The sequence below is a fragment of the Xiphophorus hellerii genome, chromosome 2 (assembly GCF_003331165.1).
Source record: "Xiphophorus hellerii strain 12219 chromosome 2, Xiphophorus_hellerii-4.1, whole genome shotgun sequence".
Classification (NCBI taxonomy): Eukaryota; Metazoa; Chordata; class Actinopteri; order Cyprinodontiformes; family Poeciliidae; genus Xiphophorus; species Xiphophorus hellerii.
In genome coordinates, this window is record NC_045673.1 from 1,030,565 (window position 1) to 1,051,563 (window position 20,999).

General features: G+C 43.0%; 1 protein-coding gene across 1 annotated transcript; it reads right to left on the reverse strand.

Moving 5' to 3' along the window:
* Positions 1-7,088: 7,088 nt before the first annotated feature.
* mlycd (malonyl-CoA decarboxylase) lies at positions 7,089-20,644 on the reverse strand. Its single transcript, XM_032579976.1, has 5 exons — positions 20,075-20,644; positions 13,634-13,746; positions 12,869-13,025; positions 12,221-12,373; positions 7,089-8,747 (listed from the first exon to the last, which is right to left on the reverse strand). The coding sequence occupies exons 1-5, from the start codon at positions 20,618-20,620 to the stop codon at positions 8,202-8,204; spliced, it is 1,515 nt and encodes a 504-aa protein (XP_032435867.1). The 5' UTR covers positions 20,621-20,644; the 3' UTR covers positions 7,089-8,201.
* Between the last annotated feature and the right edge of the window lie 355 nt (positions 20,645-20,999).

Here is a 20,999-nt window from a genome sequence, read left to right on the forward strand (position 1 = left end):
GATTTTGTCTTCCCAAATGGAACGGGCATATTCCAAGATGACAATGCCAGGATTCATGGGGCTCACATTGTGAAAGAGTGGTTCAGGGAGCATGAGACATCTTTTTCACACATGGATTGGCCACCACAGAGTCCAGACCTTAACCCCAATGAGAATCTTTGGGATGTGCTGGAGAAGGCTTTGCGCAGTGGTCAGACTCTCCCATCATCAATACAAGATCTTGGTGAAAGATTAATGCAACACTGGATGGAAATAAATCTTGTGACACTGCAGAAGCTTATTGAAACAATGCCACAGCGAATGCGGCTGTAATCACAGCTAAAGGCGGTCCAACAAAATATTAGAGAGTGTGACCATTTTTTGGTGGCGACTTTTTTTTTGGCCAGGCAGTGTATGTAGTGTTTTAGCTTTGATTCAAAATAAGAACAGACACTGAAAGAAGCAGATTCAATTAAAACACTTGAAAGGAAAGAATAAAGCAAGAAGAGATTTTATTCGACCAATCAAATGTGAAAACTATGAAGATAAAAAGAGAAGGAAAAATACAGAAAACTAAGAAACGTCAAACTAAAAGAAATGGAAAGAAAAACAAGGAGGAGCAAAATCACAATTATTCTGGAAAATAAGAAAAATGATTAACAACCAGACCTGATCAATATCCATATAACAATTAGACAGGAAATCAGATGTTTAACTAGCTGACCATGAAATTTGGCAAATGGATTTACGACATTAAATTTGCTTAATTGAAGCAGAGGGATTAAAAGAAACTTTTTTGATAAAGTGTTTTTTGGGTGCATCAAAAAAAGGCATGCCACACTTTTCAGATTATTTGCCAAAACTGTTAAAAACCATGAGCTCTTTTCTGAAAACTCTGGTTTTATGTGTGTTGATCCCAGTGGAGTGTTGAATACTTCTGCCCCTGTGATGAAACCGGAACGATGGTTTTTACACGGATCAGAACTCGCCATGACGCCGGATGAAGGGTGAGGAAGAGGAGGGAGCAGAACTGAACCTGGCCGGTCCAGACTGGCTCTGGCCTGCATTGTTTTCCATTTGGTCAGAGAAGCTGCTGCTCCGACATGGAGCATAAATCCACTGATTTTCCTTTTGTTTCAGTTTTCCTGAATGACACCTGTGAGGTTTTACCAGGTAATGTGTGAAAGCAGCTGAATAATGGACACTTGGAAAATAACTTCACAATATCATCACTTTTCTACTGGAGACTTTGAACCTCAAACTGGAAAACTTGATTAAATTTAGCAGCTGTTGTGTCAAATTTACAGTTTTTGGACATAGATTTTAATTAGAGCAATCCTAATTCAACATAATCTATAATATGTTTTAATTTCAGAATATAAGCGGCTCTGCATTAGATGAGCTAAAAATCATTTTTCTTTCCGTTTATATTCTTCATCATTTAATAAGCAGAAAGTTTTACTCTGAAAGAAGATTGCAGACTATTTTACACTTTTTAAAAAAAATGTCTTTGCTTATTAGATTTCCGTTTAGTTTTTTTCACGTTGCATGAGAATGTTACTGGAGGTCAACATGCTAGTGCTAGGCTAAATGCTATCATTGGTATTCTAGCTAGCTTTAGCTCTTCAGCTCATTTTAGCAGATAAACTGACTTTAAAGCTTTAATTTCTGCATGAATCTTTGGATTGACTGAAAGTTTTCTCTCTTCTACAGTTTTTCTACTCGTTTTCAGGCCTTTTCCTTATTTTGTTGTTTCTGCCTGTTTTTTAATGTCTGCAGTTCTTCAGAACAAAGTAATTTTCAGTAAAAATATTCACAATGTTCACGTTTTCGCAGAAAATACAAATTCTTAGTTGTAATAAAATATTCAGTTCTGTTCTGGCAGTTTTATTATTTAAAACTTTGAGTCCTTTAGAACAATTGATGCTTATTTTTGGATCCGACCTTAAAGGGACAGTATTGTGTAAATTTGACCTTTTTCTATCTTTCCGTCTGGTTCTAAAGTTTATCCCTCATCAGAAACAAACCTGGAGTTTTGCTTTGATTCCTTCATGTGTGAGAAATCCTTTAGTTTCCATGGCAACCACACAGCTGTGCTAAACACCTGGAGGACTGAGACCCGACGTCGAGGCGCAGCTCCTCCCCACTTCAGCTCCTTCAGACTAGCCATCAGTAATTAGCAAACAGCAGGTGGAGCTCCTGAGCTGCTGCTCAGAGCAACGCTGGTAAAAACATTAAAGGGTTAACAGAGGAGCCATGCAGGAACGACTTCCTGGAGGCGGAGCTTCAGAAACGGCAGGAGCTCATATTTCTTTTAAGTCATATTTGATCAAGTATTTTAATAGCAACTGAAGGAAATACAGTTACTGGATCTATAAAATGATTCTACACATATTACTGCCCCTTTACAGGAACTCAGTGTTTCGGTTGTTTTACAGTTTTCCAGAAGTTTGTTCCAGATTTATGATGCATAGAAGCTGAATGCTGCTTCTCTAGGTTTGGTTCTGGTTCTGGATGCAGAACCATGAAACCTGAGAGGTCTGGCAGGTTGAAACAACAGAACAAGAACAAAGATATGAAACCGTTTTATCTGTCAATTCTGCAGCTGTTCTGACCTGGAAGGAATAAACAGACGCGCAGAGACAAACGGGAAAGGAGCGACCGACTCGGTGGGTTCTGGTTCCGCTGGGCCAACGGCAGCTCAGCTCATCCATGAAGCTGCAACTTCTGCTGCGTTCCTGCAGTTAAAGGTCTGTCTGTATATATTTACACTGTTAGTGATGAAGTCCCAACTATGTGTCTGGTAACAACATTAAGCTTTATTTAGATTTAGTGAATAACCTAATCTGATACAAAACGTCGGGTCCAGTAATGCCGACTGATCGGGGCAGAAAATGCCATCAAGAAGCCAAGTGAGTTTTAATTACGTCTCATAACCAGACAGAAAAGATCTGTCAATCTCAGGCTAACCGGGCCGGAGGGAGCGGGGCGAAGGGGTTCAGGGGAGACGGAGGGGGGAACGGCGGGAACAGAAGGAACGGAGGGAGCGGGGGGAACAGGAAAACAGGAGAATGGAAACGTTTGGTTCATTCAACATGGAGAGAGTCTGAGTGAAACTCTGCTGCCCTCCGAAGGCTGCATGATGCAAAGTGGAATGAGCTGCAGGAGTGTGTGTGTGTGTGTGTCCGTGTCCTGATTGCTCACAAAAGCATGAAGCCCTTTGAAGACGGTCCAGAGGATTGGTTGGGCTGCCAGAGGATGGAGGAGGAGAATGGAGATGATTGGAGATGAGAAGCATGAAGGATGGCCGGGGACTGCGAGCAGGATGAATGGATTAACACACCTGAATGAATCCCACACACACACACGTCAGTAGCCTGCATGAGGAGCCCGTATCGGCTGAACTCTCTTACCTGACTGCGGTGGAGAATGGACCACTCAGTGACATTTGGAACATGCGCTGCAGCAGCCGGAGCCTCCGAATGCAGCAGGCATCGATTTCCTTCAAATGTCAGGAATGTGAGCAGCAGTAAGACGGCTGGACGTTTCCACAGGGCACAAACAGAGTGGATGGTCCACAAAGAAAAAACCCACCAACTTCTTAGAGGTGAAAGGTCAGCGGCCTGTTCCTCTGTCATCTGCTGGGTCAGCAGCTCCAGAACCAGAGAAACTCAGCAAGCTGACGAAGAACCCTGAGCGTCGTCTTCATCACACTGACGCTACATTCACACAGCAAGAAAATGCAACTCCAATTCTTTTCATGGCTAAATGGCCCAGTTCTGACCTGTTGACCCACAAAAACCCTGATCTGTGGAACTGAAATGGATCTGATTTTTCAAGCCTCTGCAGTCGACCCGTCATGTTGCATTTTATTCAGCGTTCTCACCATAGCTCGTCAATTCCAGTTTTTTGCTGAAATCTGATTGTTTTTCTGCATGTTTGTTCATAATTAAATGCTATCGCAGCCAGACTTCTGTGTGAACGGTTTCCGACCCCAAAGCAAACATAGCCGTCCGCCAGCAGCGCTGCGTTTACAGCAGTAAAGATGGCCGCTGCAGTAAAGATGGCTGCCCCAACGCCGCGTTTACAGCCGTAAAGATGGCCGCCATCTCTGGATGGATTATAAAGTTGCTGAGAGCAACAGCACGGTCAGCAGGAAGCTAACAGCTAACAGCAGCAGCCGTTAGTGGAGCTGCAGCTTCTGACCCGGTTCTGACCAGGTGTTCTGTTTATCTGTGCTACCTGTAAATCCGTCCTACCTTGTGGTGATGTCACACCGATGCTACGTCACATACTGCTGACGTTTTATTTAATTTATTTTATAAAAGCCTTTCACTAAGCTGCTGTATTACTTCATGTTTTTACTTTACATGACAGCAGCTTGTAAATATATTTATAAATGACTTTAGTTTCCCGTCTCCAAAGTCATTACTGTAAACAAGTTATTATTTGGCGGTTAATCAGGACAAAAATACGTTGTTTTTTGGGCTATTTTGTCCCAATACTTTAAAATATTTAGTTTAATTACACTCTTTTTTTATTACTAAACTTTGCTAAATAGAAGTTAGCGATACTATGTGGGATTGATTGTAATAGCCGTGTAATATTAATGTATATTAATCATATCCTATCATTTCAGTGACACATTGTGGCTGCATTTAATAAAGTCTGTCATACAACAGATTAATGCACAAAAAAGAGTTGCAGTGATCTGTATTTGTCTTTAATTTAATTCCAATAAAAACCTGTTTCCTCTGTCTGATACTGTTTTATCCTTACAAACCTCTGTATCTAAAATATTTTTAACAGGTAGGATATTCTAGTAAAGGATTAGTGCAAACATCTACAGCTTTTCATTTTAAACAGGTAGATATTCAGATGAAGGAAGTCATCTTCTTGTGGTTTCGTCATGGATAGAAATTGTTCCAATGCTAAGCTAACCATAACTGCTAAGCTTCCACTTCAGTCACTCTAATATTGTTATCCAATATATTTAACAGTAACAACCTGCTATAGTTTTCTGATTGTAAACATGACGGTAGCAGTTTTGGACGCGTAGCACCGACAGACAGACTTAGCCATCTATCCATGCTACTGTAAAATCTGACGAGGTAGCACTGACGGTCAGAACACCGGTTCTGTTTGGGCATGGAGTCGGACCATGAGTGGTCGGTTGGGATGTGATGCGTTCACTGACTCAGACTGCTTCCATCACTTCATTATCATCATTTTCATTGGAAACTATCGGATCTGATTTAGTTCCAGGGAACAGATTTAATTTTTTAGGTGAAAAGATCAGTCGGATCTTGACCTCTGACCTTAGCTGAGGCAGTTCAGCCTGCAGAACTCCAGATGTTCTGGTTCTTCTGGTGAGTTGTTGATGTTCTGTTGGAGTGGTTCTGGTGGGTCGGTCCAGGTGAGGATCCTGGTTCTGCTGTGGGTCCTCTGGAGTCCAGAACCTCAGAGGCGGTTCTGATTCTGGAATCTTCCAGGTCGATGGATGACTTTGTTTCTGTTCTCTCTGGATCTGGGCTTCAAGAGGAGCGGGTTGATTTCAGCCTACTTCGTGTTGTCAGGTGGGTTCTGTGGCTTTCCCCTGAAATATGCTCAATTTATGATTTACCAAAGTTGGTTTGGATCAACTTAATGAACCCTTTAAAAACAGGTCGGATTTATTATCGAAGATATTCCTGATTATCTTTTATAATAATCTACATCTTCATATTTTTGATGGTTTAACAGAGACAGAGGATTTCCTGTGGTTAGAAACTCAATACTTCCACCTACAGAAACATCATGAATGTTACATTTGTTAAATTTTAAATAATTGTTTTACTGTTTTTATTCTTAAATCTTATATTGTTTTTTTTCTGAGTTAATGTAAAAATATCATATTTTCCCTATTTTCCCTGCTTCACAGTCAAAATTGTCATCTTTCTAAATATCATGCAGTGTTGGACTGAGGTAATGGCTCTCCTGCAAAATAAGCTTCACTTTATTCACACGTTTTACAAACTGATGAACAGCCATGTGTGTTTGGTTGCACCTTCTGAACCAGCTCTTTCTTGTAAATATCCTGGTTTCGTGTCTCTGCAGATGGAGACGTTCAGCTGAAATCTGCAGCTAATCAGAATTAATTTCAGTGTGAAAGCGCTCAGCCGCCTCTCTGCTATTCTGGTCACTTTGGATCTGGAAAGAATGGATTAGCTTCATTCCTAAGGCAATTTCCTCACGATGAAATGCGCCATCAGCATGCTCACATGCACGCAGCATCGCCGCAAATTAAAAGGACTGTCAGCGATACCGGATTATTTTAGCTGAGGCACAAATTTCCTGAAAAGAGAGAATATCCAGTCGATTGTAACGAGGTCTTCTTCCTGGTTCTGGGATCAGTCGGAGTTCAGGATGGTAAATATCCATCAGATAAACTGATCAGCAGGACCGAAAATCTGACAGAAGTGGAAATTAATCAGTTAAAAATCACGACTGAACACAAACCGCTCCAAAGAGAAAAACAGTAATGGCTTGAATATATCGTCTGAACTAGCCTGACTGATGTTTGATAACCAATATTTAATGACGTCATGTTTAAATTAAAATCTCCAAAGAACAACATGTCAGCACTTTCCCTGTTTGTTTCACTTTAAAGCCATTAAATATTTTAGGTTTTTTGTCAGACGCTCCATCTACACATAACATATAAAACATTTACATAAAAAGTCGCTCACTGAAGTGATTTTACCTCTAAATATTTCCAATCAATAACTAAATCCTAAAACTGTTGAATTATGAAGTCACAGTTTGATGGACATAGATATTATTGGCTGCTTCTAATATTAGCATCAGCTCTACTATTATTACGTTTTATTTTGGCCAGAGCGAGTCCAAACGAGCAGCACTCGTTTGGGTGGCATGTTGGAGTTGTTTCCATGGCAACCCGTGGTGGCGTCCGTTCAGCCGAACGTTCCTCCAGAGACTCGTTTTCTTTTTGTCTCCGATGTCTCCAGAGACAGTGACAGAAGGGCAAACGTTAAACAACTGTCCTCTTCATGCCTCGTTATTCCCACACACACACACACACACACACCCACACACACACATCCTCTCCATCAATCTGACCATTTAGTTTAACTTTATTTCTCACTCCATTAGTTTCTGGGACATGCAGCAGCGCAGAGCTAAGAAAAGAGATGCGTTTGAAAAAATAAAAAGAAAGTTTGACTCCTGTGAGATAAAATGTAATTTCACAGTCAACTTGCTGTGATGTATTATTCCACAACAACGGGGCGGCGGCTGATGGGAGACCTGCTTGGCACCGAGTCCTTAGGACATCAATGACGGTCTCTGGAGAAAGATTATGTCTCCGAGTGTGGAGGGAAAAATCATTACAGAAAAAAAATTCAATACATTAGGTCAGCACGATAGTTTAACAAACAGAAAAATATGTTTATTTTTTTAGTTTATGAAAATATTTCCAGTGGGCGACTTCATGCTTCTTTAATGAGCGTTGAAGGCGAGAAGAGCAACTGCAGGTGAAGCTGAAGAAAGAAAAAGATCTATTTATCTTGTTTTGTTCTGTTTACGTTGCAGCAGCTCATCCTGATGAAAGAATAAACATCATTTATTCCAGAACCCCCCCATTACATGCTATTACCTACCAACATGCTTTGGCATTGATGGATGCCTTTTGCTTCATTAGCTGCAGTCTGTTCTGAGAATCACTTACACAATCAAACAGCTTTGGCTAGAAATCTAATGAGGCGCGCAGCAGATGGGCCGAGTTACATCATGGAGGAAACGGCCCAGTTTCTGTTCCTGATGTCAGGAGTCCATCACCGGGGGCCCCGGGGCCCCAGGGGCCTCAAACACTGACAAAACAACACATCAGTCTGTTTCACATGGAAACAAACTGTTAAAGTTTAACTACAATGGCGTAACACAGGAAACAAGAGGAGCACATTTCTGCCAAAGAATCTTATGAGTTTGAAAAAATGAAAATCCGATATGAAAAACTCAGAAATTTTCTAGAGAAAATGTTAAAATTTCTGAGTTTCAAAAGTTTAAATTTGTAAAGTTTTGTAACTCAGAAATTTCTACGATTAATCTCAAAATTTCTGATTTTTTAATAGAAAATGTTTGGCCTTTCCCAGTTTTTTGGTGGAAGCTCACTCCTCTTTCCTCTCCGTCTGCAACGCCCCGACACTCTGCTGTATGCAACGCAGTCACAGCTTGCTGTTCTTCTGAAACTGCAACACGAGGCCCAGAACCTGCTCCGAAGCCGCCACCGCCTTATTCTGAAGGTACAGGACGCTGTTGTTGGTCGTCTCGTTCAGGAAGTAGCGGTAGTTCACCATGATGCCGCAGGAGTTGGCCACGCCCCTGGGGCTGGTGTCGGCGCGCCAGTTGATCCGCCACATGGTGGCGCCGTTCTGCAGGTGGAAGTTGGCCACTGGGTTGAGCGCGAAGCCTCGGCGCTTCTCTCCGTACAGGTACCAGGTGCAGAGGCGCATCAGGACGGGCTCCAGGGCCAGGCACAGCTTCTCGGAGCGCGTCCACTCTCCGGTGGCGATGAGCTTCCGCAGAGAGTCGACGGGCGGGGTTCCCGTGTTGGAGTCCAGGGCCTGCGCCACCTCGCTCCACTCCTGCTCCGATAAGAGGTCGGCCCCCCGGCCCTCCTTCCTGTACTGGCTCAGCAGGCCTTGAAGCCAGGAGCAGAACCCTGGGATGGGCGAGAGGCTGGAGAACTGGGCCATGTGGGGGAACTCGCTCTGACAGAATGGCACAAAAAGAAAGAAAAAAAAAAAAGAAAGCCTTTTGAGATGAAAAGCATGAGACCCACTTCCCATAACCCGCTAATGTCAGAACTTTTATCTAACTTTGAAACCGTTTAGAGCAATAGCTTCATTTTTTCTGATAATTTCTAAAGTGCTAATTTATTTGGCTGTTTTGTAAACTTTCAGTTAAAGTTCGACGTTTTCGTAATCGACTGAAGTAAGACCATGCTCTTATTTTGAAGATTGATTACACAGCAGTTCCGCTTCCTCTTATGTTTCCCTTTTTTGGCAAGAATACAACAAACAAACAAATAAAACACTAACAGACAAACAACCAGGGAAGCAAATTAAACAAATACAAAAATTCACATCTGAATCTTTTCCTCATATTCTCCACCTGTGATGCGATGCAGCAAATGTTTATTCAGTACCCAGAATGCATCACTGTAGCACCACCTGTTGTATCATAGTAAATTAGATAAAATCAGCAACTATGAGACTGAAACCATGAGTGAAAGTCCTGTTCCAAAAAAAAATCACTTCCTGAAGTGCAAACCGTACAGTTAGGCATCTGCTAACAAGTTTAGCCCTGTCATGGTTGAAATTAGCATTTTAGCATTAGCTTCCACTAGCTACTATGCTGGCATAGCAGCTAGCATTAGCAGAAATAATGTGTATGATTAATGCTTTAGGGTTAGCGAAGCTAACCTTTTAGTTCGTTGTGCCCACCACTGATGAAACCCAAATGAATCATAATTAGCCCTTCCATCATTTCATACATATGGAGGGATGGGCAGGTAACAAAGAATAGAAATACATTTGGCAGCTGTAAGTTTAGACTGACTCCAGAATGATAATAAAACCTAAATGTGCCAAGGCTTCCTCCAGTTTTTGCTCTCATGGAAACGGCTGCAGAGTTTCTTGCAGCAGCTGTCTGAGTGGATCTGTGTCTCCATCCTGTCACAGATCCACTCAGACAGGAAGGAGCAGAGACAACAGGGAGGAAATCTACAGAGACCTTCAGTCTTCACCGGTTTTCAGAATTGAGACGGAGGTTCAGGCTCGGTGTGAAAACAGAACCAGGACGTCCTTGTTGCTCGGGCGGCTCGACCCCGTCAGTTTCTCTGTCTGGGACTTCATTACAAATCATCTGAGCTGCTTCATGAGTCGGCCTGCTGATGCTGATGGATGATCCTCTTCTTCCTCTCCTCTTCCATCCCTCGCCTGTAACACCTGTCCCCGTCTCTAAACTGCCTCCCCTCCTGTGTGTCATGTCATCGGTCACCCGCGGCTCTGAGCTCCCTGCCGTCTCAACACCCTTTCATTTAGCAGAAAGAAAGCCTCCCTCTTCTCTTCAGACTCATTTCTGTGCTTGGGTGTCCACGTTAATAAGTGAGAGAACAATATGTCAGGCAGAAAGGCAATAGCTGTCTATGGAAGTGGAAGTGTGAGACACCGCCTGGTGGGACACTTTATTTTTCTTCTACTCTACCTTACTTCACCCACCTTTCAATTTAAAAATCAAGGCTCCTTGCTGCTCTCCTTTATGTTTCTTCACACTTGACTATGCTGTAGCTCTGCCTTCCTCACACTGAGCAAAAGTTAGTGGAAAAGAGAGCGATGGTATAAGTAAGAAAGCAGCGGGAAAGGTGAAAAAGAGAACAGATGACGGAGCGAGTTCTGCTTGGGGGGTCCAATCTACAAAGACAAACAAGATATTCTTCCTGGACCTGAAATTGCAACTGTGACCTTTTCTATCCCACTCCATCATCTTTCCATCATTACAGCCAATCCTCCGTGGCGATGCTGTTCCTCTCAGACAGCCTGGATCTCTGCACACCATAGGTTAGCGTTAGCTTCAGGAAGTCAGCTACTTTAATAGCCTACAAACCTACAAGCTTTCAGATGTGGTGGTTTGCTGAAGTTCAAAGCAAGAATCACAATGGGGGGAAAAGGATTTAACTTTGATTAAATTTCCAAAGTTAAATGCCAAATCTGCTGCTATTTCTGACCAAACAACAGATTTCACCAACTAACGACCCATAAAATAAGGATGAAGTGGAGAAAACTGTAGGGAGAAAATGTGGCTCCTCTCTGTTAGCATATCCAACAGTGTGTTCCCACCAGCCCAGTTCAGTCCGCTTCAATCCGGCTCCAGTCAGTCTGGTGAGGTTGGTGAGGTGTGAACGCTAATCGACCTCTGACCTCTGGTCCTCTGGTCCTCCAAACTTCGGTCTGGATTCGGTTGAAGTGAACTCTGGTTCGGTTTGAATGTGAACGACAAAAAAAATTTGCAAATACCACATTGAGAAGCCTGGGGGTCCACTGCACAGTGAATGACATGTCAACAGACCTGCTGATGAAATAATAATGCGTTAATGATTGACACGTGGAATCATCACAGGCGTCTGAGTCTAGGTAAATTATTTCTATTCCAGATGTTAGATTAGGTGAATAAACACAACCTTACTGTCATGTTCGGTATGTGAAGCTTTCAGTTCAGCAGACTTCAGACAAAATGGCTGATGAGAAGGAACCTGGAGACAGCCTGCCGTGTTTCTGTGAGGTCCCTGTCTGCAGGCTATTTATAATAAAAAGTCAACAAAATGTTCTGCCTTGTAGATTTCCTTGTGCGGGCATCAAAAGATACTGATAAGCGGCTTCTGTCTTCCTTCAGATTAGCTTCTTTAGCGTCAGAATGATTAATCTGCCTGACGGAACAGCAGGAGGTCCTCCGCTCCCGTAATGACAGCTGTCTGTGCCGTCAGAAAGGTCAGCGACCTCTGCCGCCCGCTACCGGCCGCCATCAAAACAGGAAAATGACTTCAGAGTTTAATGAACTAATACTTTCAACAAATCACCGCTCTTTAAACTTAAAGCATGTCATTCTTTCAGTATTTTCTGAGACAGAGAAGCTAAAGAAGAGAAGAGCTGATAAGCAGATTTGATGCCACCAGCCTGAACTGAGACCGTCTGGTTTCTGAGCAGAACGTGGCTCTCCGTCTGCTCTGTCGTATTTCCATTATGAACGCAGCCTGGAGGTAAATCACTGGCAGCAGTCCTCTTGCATGAATAAATAGACTTGAAGGAGCTTAAACCAGGTTTTGATGAGGATGTGCTGCAAAGTGCTTCTCCCATCTGTTGGGTTGAGTGGTTCCTGATGTTGCATTTAGGATTTTCAATCATGAAACAACGAGCTGCAGCCGCCCAACATGGAGGGCTCTTGTCTGCTTATTGAGATGAATGGATTAGATTCCACCACAGTAAAAAGCAGCTCAGCCTGTATGTGGAATATGTACATTTATACAACCAGAAACCTTTACAGCGCTCAGACAGCCCTGACACCATGCAGAAGTATTCAGACCCCCGAAACTTAGTCACAATGTATTTTATTGGGATAGACCAGCATAAAGTAATAAATAACTCTGAATGTTAGCTCAGCTCAGCTTAGCAGCACCTTTACCCACCTGCAGCTCCCGGACCACGCGCTTGATGAGATAGTTGCCCAGCTCCACGCCCTGCAGGCCGGCCTGGGTGGAGGAGATGGAGTAGAAAATGGCTGAATTGATCTTGTTTATGTCCTCCTCTGCATCAAGAGTTGCAAATTCCCGAACAATACTCTGAGGGAAGAAAAAACACACACCACTGTATCTTTACTTGCAGTGGTCAACAAGGCCCAACGCGAAGGAACGAGCTGCTCACACATGAAAGATGCAAACACAAAAAACCCAAATGCAACAGAAAATCACTGCGACAACAAAAACAACAGCAAGTATGAAAAGCTACAAACTCACTCCACAACACAGAAGTCCTCCGGACCACTAGGGGGAGACAAACAAATTGTATTTGGGTCTTAACCTTCTGATTTAACAGAACGTCCAGAAGAAAGTTGAACAACAAAGAAAATGTGCGTTACACTTCATGTCTCTAACATTGTTATAGAACGGCAGCAAGTTTATGCAGGTGATAATGTTACCTGCTTCAGACTCCCCCTAGTGGTCAGGAGGACCACTGCTGTGTGTGTGTGTATGTGTGCTTCTTCCCGAGATGGTTCTGGTTCTGAACCATCTCAGAATGGTTGTCAGAGATGGTTCTGGTTCTGGTTCAGTTCTGACCTGGATGTTGTCGGAAATGTCCTCGGTCAGCGCCACATGCAGCACCACCAGCGGTTCCCCCGGCATGGCGGCGTGTGTGAAGGCGTAGCAGCGCCGGTACGGTCCCACTCTGCGCTTCAGGTCGGTCCAGTTCCTGACTGGGTGAACCGCTTCGTACCTGGCAGAAAAACTCAGTCAGGTTCAGCAAACTCCTGCCTGACTATAAATTAAAAACTCCTTTAACATCTTCAGAGGGAAACACTCGGCTCAGGACTCGTATTTAGTCGGTTGTTTAAAACAAGGCTTTGCCTCAGATTTCAGGCGTTGCCTCCCCTGGTGCCGCGGCTCAGCTGGTAGAGCTGCTAATCTGCTAATTGCAGAGTTAGTGGATGGCAGATGAAAATGGAGGAAGTGTTTAGAAAATGGAGCCATTTAACAGTTTTCTTGGAGCAGAAACTCCAAATCTGTTCCGTGTTCAGGTGCAGCGAAGGCTTTCATTATTTCCTCAATTAGTAAGGAGCCGGTCTGTAGCTGCTCCCAACTGTGGCAGGTTGTATTTCAGTGGGATTCACCCTGACGTGGCGCTTTGGTCAATGAAATTCACAACATTCTCATCCAAATTAGAGGCGAGAGAAATTTTCCAGCGTCCTGGTCATTCAGATTCAGCCAGAATGATTGGACATCCTGGTGCAGGTGGACAGCGGCCCAAAACATTTTCCTATTTTTACAAATCTTTTTTACAAACCTAAGCAGGAGTAGGAGCAGTGAGAGGATGAAGGCTCTTACTGGCTGATCTTCTGCAGGATCTCACAGGGCGACTGCCAGGTGATCCTCTCCAGCCGGAGCAGACCAACAGCAAACCACTTGGACAGCAGGCTCTTCAGAGTACCGTTCAGGTCCTGCAAGGACAGAAAACAACTTCCAACTGATACTCAACTAAAACTCAGAACTCAGATCATGGTGAATGAAACGATGCTGTATTCAACGTTTATTTTATAGCTTCAATGAACCTGAAGACTATTAAGCTGTTTTCTTCCTGTTCGTCTGGTAGACCCGGTTCTATTGGGAAAAAAAACAAAAACCCAACAAACTCTGGTCCTCCAAACCTCAGTCTGGGTTCGGTTGAATTGAACTCTGGTTCGGTTTGAATGCACATGTGCCTGGAGTCCGCTCCAAACGCAGGAACTGGACTACAGCGCAGGGCATTCTGGGTAAATCCAACCAAATCAAACATGCTAGCGCTAGCAGCAGAAATGGCTCCTGGTTTTTAGCCAAAGACTAAAGAGAAATCCTCCAACCTCTAAAATCTGACGCCTCCATTTAGTTTCCATCTGGTGAAGAAGGAAGTTGCTCTCAGTGTCTTCAGAGGTTTTTGTGTCGTTTCCTTCAGTGGTTCTTAGTGCAGCGCCCCCACAGGCCAGGAGGGGAACAGGTTGGTTTGGCTCAGAGCAGAGAGAGAGAGAACCACAGCGGTTATAACCGAGTCTACCAAACTGTCAGTGGGAAAACATCCAAAGTGGAGTGAGCAGAGCCGGTGTGAAGTCACCCTTTCAGCTCCAGTTTTTTAATTGAAGGAGCTCAATCTTAAAACTACCGTTTTATTGCACAGATTGGCTCAAAGCTGCCAGTAGGAAATGAAGTATTTCACACTCTTATCTTCCACAGGCCGTATGGTCCCCTGGCTGTCTGCATGCCGCTTGAACGTTTACACATTATGAATAGTGATTTGCCGGAGCTTGCAATGGATGTAGAAGGGGCCACTTCAATAAACACCTTGCCATTTCAAAGCAGGCATGTCCTCCAGCAGAGGTCAGACTTCATTTAAAGAAAATCTCAAACACACAAACAAGCATGCAGCACACAAGCTCTGGGACGTCCATACAACTCCTACCGACTGTTCCATAGAAGGACTTCCTTTAATAGCAGCTTGTCAGTCACAACGGCCAACACAAAACAAACAACAGACATGGCAGAAAAGCTCAGTGAGCATCCTTCAAATCCAAACCTGGAGAAATTGGAAATTCCTCTCCACATACATGCATAAATGCATCAGGCTCTGCATCATTCAGCTCCACAGCACAGCTTCAGAAAATAACTTTCAGTTAAGCAAAACTTTCATTCCTGCTCATGTGATGCAGTGTGTGTGTGTGTGTGTCCGTGTCGGGGTGTGTGTGTGTTCGTAAAGCTGCCTGAGGTGAAGTAATGCATTTTGCTCGATAATCCGGGTGAGCCATTTTTGTTGAGAAGGCAGCAGTTCTATAGCAGCAGAGCCGCCACTGGCGCCTTGGGAAACAAACTTTTAACCACACAATAGGGAGGTCAAACTGAGATATGTATTTCATTGACCCTGCAGAAGATGAAGTCTTTAGAAATAGAGGGGTCAAAGCCTCGGGCTGGAAAGAGACCGACCAACAGAGGAGAGGGCTAAAGAAGGAAATCCTCTGTTTTGTTGGAGAGAAAACGAAGCACACCGTATCAACACCTGGACAGTGGTGACCCACTGATACGGTCCGGTGTGATGAAACAGTGTTTGATACTGCAGGACCATGAACTTGGGGGAATATTTAATCAGAAAAGACCAAAGAGCTGCCAAACGACACCAGAGACCAAATTGTACGCCTAACTATTGGTGAAATTATTTTTAAGAAATGGAAGAAACTCAAGATGGTTGTAAGTCTCCCTCAAACCGGGACTGCATGGAAGACCTGCATGGTGGAGCATCACTGATCATGAGAAAGGTCAGGGGTCAGAGCTACCTGGGAGGTCACCATAGAAACAGACAACGGCATCATCGATTAACATCCTGCACATCAACGTTTTCAATTCAGAAACCATTTTTGTTGCTAAATTATTAAATAAATAGCCTTAGGAGCTGAACAGCAAAGGCATTTATTAAAGTGTTTTTCTGTCCATTCATCTTTACAGAGTTTCTCTGATTATTCATGGAGCTTCTTCAGAAATCTGGACGTTGACATTAGCATTAGCTGCTACATGTTTAGCATTGAGATGCTAGTTTAGCCTTGAATAGCTTCACTGATAGGCTAACTCCTTTTAGCACATCAATAGTCTTTTCCAGCGTCCAACCAGCTCATTTGAAGCAGAAATTAAACCCCAGTGGGCCCAGAGAAGCCGCTTCCATCGCCATGCGTCAGATTTACAGCTGTACCAGAAACACAGTATCACGGTCCGGTTCAAGACTATGACCCCAAACACCCAGCCAGGGGTCACCAAGGAGTGGCGCCATCAGAAGCATTTCAAGATGAACATAAAAAAATGTTTGGAGGGAGCTGAAACTCCCTGAAAGATCTGGAGAAGATCAGTATGGACCCGTATGGACCAGAACCCCTGCTGCAGCAAACCTGATCCAAAACTACAGGAACCGACTGACCTCTAGGAAACAAAGGTTTCTGCATCAAATATTAAAGAGGAACTAAACTGCTAATAAACTACCTAAATAGGTCGTTTAAGGTAATATATTTAGATTTTTGTGCAAATGTTGGCATTAACATTTGGACAAGCATGTATCAGTGGAGAGGAAAAACTTTTCTTTCACAGGAAGAAACCTCCAGCAGAACCAGAACCTGTGTGGCCATCTGAAATGACTGGAGGTTTGAGACAGAGCAGAGACACAAGAACCTAAAAAACATTTCATGAAACAGGATAAAATCTTTAATTATCCGTTTGATGTTACCGCGCCCCCGTCGCCATGGTGACAGCGATAGTCAAATGTATGTTATTCAGGTAAATTCAGACGGAGGCAAAATTGTCCTAGGTTTGGAGGGTGATTACTTTTTTACACGGGTCCAGATTGGTTTGGACAGATTTTTATTCTCTTAATAAAAGAAACCATTTAAAAATTGATTTCTGTATTTATTCAAGTCATTTTGATCAGATTTCAACCTTTGTCTAAGAATCTGAAACATTTAAAACGTGACAAAAAAGAAAAATACTTTTTTTTTTTTTTTTACAGTCCTGTAAAAGTCAGAGTTTCTATTAAAATCTGTTAATGTGTGGAAGATCTTTCAGAGGCCTGTAATGGACTGCTGTGGGATTTCCTGGACAGATTGTTCAGTCCAAACAGAACCTCACTGAGACCTGAATGGGAGCAGACCTTTACCCCAGTGGGCCTCATGCCACCTGTCAGCTGGGCTGGGAGAAAATAGACCCACACAGATACTCGGTGTAACCCTGAGGAGCCATCTCCCCCCAACATCAGCAGTCAGAAATAGATCAAGAATAAATCCCTTGATCAAGGTGACTAATCTACAGAAAAACTCAAATTACATTTATTACAAGAAGCAAAGATTGATGCAGATGCAGAGCTGCATAATCCAGCCTCCCTTCCTCCGACTTTGGTGGTGTTTTAGCTCCACTATGATAATCATCACGCTTTGATTTCCTGCAGTCAGTAAACACATCATCATTCTGTACCAGAAGCTTCATATCTAAAAATGACCTTTTCTCGTTTTTAGCTCAATCAATCATGGAGCAGCAGAAAGCAGAGGCTGAACGGCTCCAGTGTGACCCGGGAGGCATCGGTGTGCAGGCAGCCGGGACCTTTAAGGCTTTAAAGCTCTCAGTGTGGCTGAATGCTTCTGCACAGCAGGAAGACATCAACACTGAGCTGGACTGGGTAAAGCTCAGAGCGCGATGACGCATCGCTGAGAGGTCACAGCAAAATGGTTTCATTCACAAAGAGGACAAACATGTTTCACTCCATCATACATTAAAACACAAAACCAGGAAATGTCAGGACTGATAGATGTTTATTATTACAGTCAGAGGAGTTCAAGCAGCCAAGTGTCAGTTTCACCATCTAAAAAACTTTGAAACGTTAGATGTAAAGATGGATGTCAGCGGCGGTTCTAGACCAAGAGTGTTTTCACACCTGATAGTCCGGTAGCCTCGGTGTGACTGGGGAACCAAGACATTCAACATCTGCTGTGGTTCTCTTTCTCTCTGCTCTGAGTCAAACCAACCAAACCCTTTCAGCAACCTGTTCCCCTCCTGGCCTGTGGGGGCGCTGCAGCACTGAAGGAAACAACAAAAACTAGCTACATTTCCATTGACCATAAAATTACAAAACTGAAATTATGAAAATAAATGTTCATAATGGAAGCATGCCAATTAAAAAAACTCATGTTTTGTTGATGAAAAAATGTTTTGCTCTAGCATGAGGTAGTTTTTAAGTCATTGAAATTTGTGTATTTTACAAAACTTCCATGGAAACTCTTTTTTTACGTGTCAGGCCAGTTTGTGTTCAACAGTCAGCATATGTCGCTGAGATGCTGTTTTAGCATTAGCTGAAAGGCTAACTCCTTTTAGCACAACAGAAATTAGCCCCTCGTGGGCAGACTGAAGCAGCTTCCATAGCTGCTGTTAGCAGATGTTGCTTGTGTGTCAGATTTAAGGGCTTACTAGAAACAAGCAAATATAATGGTTCTGGACAGAAACTTTGTATGAAAAAAACGCATTGAAAATTTTTAACACATTGAAATCTTTGTAATTAATTAATTGTAAGTCTCTGCCCCACTGTTAACTTTTTAAATTTCAATGGAAATAAACTTGGGAGGCTTATTTTTCTTCTTGCTGTTGGTTGTCTGGCAGATACAGAAAGTCTCAAAACATCTCATATAATTACTTGACAGCTGCCTTTTGGATTTACTCGGGTTATCTTTGTGTGACATAAAGATTTTTGATGACCTGAAACTTACAGGTGTCAAAAATCTGTAACCTAACCCTAACCCTACCCTAACCCATCACATGTTCAGATATGTACTTTTATGTCTCCAGTTATAATTTTATCTTAGACAGTGTAACTCAAATGTTTTTCTATAAACGCTATGAAATATATTAGTGGTCGTTTTGGATTAACAGCTGAGTTTATTTGTATTTCTAAGTCACTCAGCGCATTCAATAAATGCCAGCGAGCCTACTCTGCAGAGTCAAAGTGAAAACTGTAATTACATTAAACTGAACAATCCAGAATATGAGAGCAGCTTTTCTAGGAAAAAGGGAAAATTAAGAGAGAAAACCACTGGGGTCATGTCTCCGGCTGCGGCAGAAATGTATTTTTTGTTCTTTCACTACCTTTTCTTTGAATCTACTCTGCCTTCAAAAAATTCATTCAAAATACTCATTACATGCCTGATTTATATTCAGCTCTTTCAATTTGTACAAGCAGCAGAGTAGCTCTTGCCTCCTCATGTGCTGAATCTAACATTGTTAAAGTATCGCTTTCCTTTGTGGCTCCTGCAGCACAGGAAAGAGGCTCTGATTGGTACCAAATGTAATCTGTTCAGCTAGCCCAGCCCATATATATATATATATAACAAATATGTAACAAATATATATACACTGCTCAAAAAAATAAAGGGAACACTTAAACAGGTGTTTAACACTTAAAGTGTTCCCTTTATTTTTTTGAGCAGTATATTTGTTCTTTTGTTTAAAAAGTAAGGTTCCACTCTCCGTTGTTTGATTGGATAAAAGATTAAAGGCCTCTCCAGTAAAAATCCCGCCTCTGTCTGCACCTATTCATCCCCAGACTGACACATGGTGGTGGCGGCATCATGCTGTGGGGAAGCAGGTCAGAGTTGATGGGAGGATGGACGAATGTATATCCAGGACAATCCTGGAAGAAAAACTGTTATGTAGTGAAAAAAGCCTGAGACTGGCGTGGAGCTTCACCTTCCAGCAGTACAACCTCCTTAAATATAAGCCAAAGATATTATGGGATGGTTTAGATCAAAGATGATTCATGTGTTTGAATGACCTAGTCAAAGTCCAGATTTAAATTATTTAAAAATTATTTTGCAAGTAGACCATAATGTAGTTCTACAAAGTAATATGTTAGAGGGGATTAGGGCATATGCATGCCACACTTTTCAGATTCTTATTTGTTTAAAAAAAAAGACATAATTCTAATGATCTTCCTTTTTCATAATTCTGCTTTATTTCATCATAATCTATGGCTTAAGACCAAAATAAAAAGAATTGAAGGAATTCTGACACTAAATGTGTGTCTGAATTGAATTATGTAGAAGTTTGGAGGTGAAGGGCAAAGGTCACATCAAATGAGAACCACGTGGCTCATGTAACCACGGGTAACACAAGCCACTACATTCCAGTCATTTCATATTTCTGCTTCACAGCCAAGTGAATAAACGCGCATGCTGGAGTTTGAGCCCTCCGGGCAGCCGTACAGAAAGTAAACAAAGATCGTACCCTGATGTGTGGGTTTTCGCTTGCTTTGGACGCGAGTATTTCCAGCAGATCCGCTCGGAGGTCCACCAGGAACTTCACCCCGCCTTCGACCCGGCTCACATGGCTGAACAGCTGCTTGTAGCGCGGCGTCAGGCTGTACCGGAGCCTGTCCTCCGCCTGCAATATGGTCGCCTGATCGCGTCGCTGAGTGTCCAGCAGCTTCGTAGCGAGCTCTGACACCGTTTTATGGTCCACTCCGCACTCCTGGGACAGCTTGGACAGAAAATCCACTTTGTCTTCCTTTTCCAGACCTCTGTAGTAGTTCATGAACTCCAAGCTGGTGGATTCGGGCGGAGGTGGAGATTTATCTCTGGTTTCATATGAAGGTAAAGGTGCAACGACCCTCGCCAGGATCTCCTCCATAACCGAGGTCCCACTTCGACTCGGAGCGGAGCACCAGCGCCGGCTGCCGCCGCCTGAGGCCTCTGGAGGAGCTTTAAACACAGCTCGGTGTCTCCAGAACCGCACTCTGCTCCGGACAGCCCGAGTCAGCGGGTTAGATATCATCGTCCCCGCACAGCTGTCCGTCAACTCCCCAGCAACAAACACTGGAAAGGATTGTTTCCGGGTCTCTTAAAGAGACAGCGCGCATTTATCCCAACAAGATGAAAACTTGTAGCTGTGTTCTGGTTATTTTGCTAAGCAAAATGTCAACACTTTCGGAACTTTTATGTGAATTTACATAATCTCGGAGCTGCTGTTACACCTGAATTTCATCTTTGTAAAACAATGACTATTTCTATTGTATCATATTCGTAGTGAATTTCGCAGTTTCTAACACATTCTTGAAATGTATTCATAATAAAACCTAACGCTGATGTTTTTGGACTGTGAAAGAAAGCCATGTACCCAGGGAGAACCCACACATGCACAGGGAAAGACCCCA

Bases quoted from the DNA above. Each gene is read 5' to 3' on its own strand.
- mlycd (XM_032579976.1), bottom strand. From the start codon at position 20,620: ATGATATCTAACCCGCTGACTCGGGCTGTCCGGAGCAGAGTGCGGTTC. The intron at 13,747-20,074 runs GTACGATCTTTG...CTGTCCTTGCAG, and splicing joins GCGAAAACCCACACATCAGG to GACCTGAACGGTACTCTGAA. The intron at 8,748-12,220 runs GTGGGTAAAGGT...CCATTCTGTCAG, and splicing joins GCGTGGTCCGGGAGCTGCAG to AGCGAGTTCCCCCACATGGC.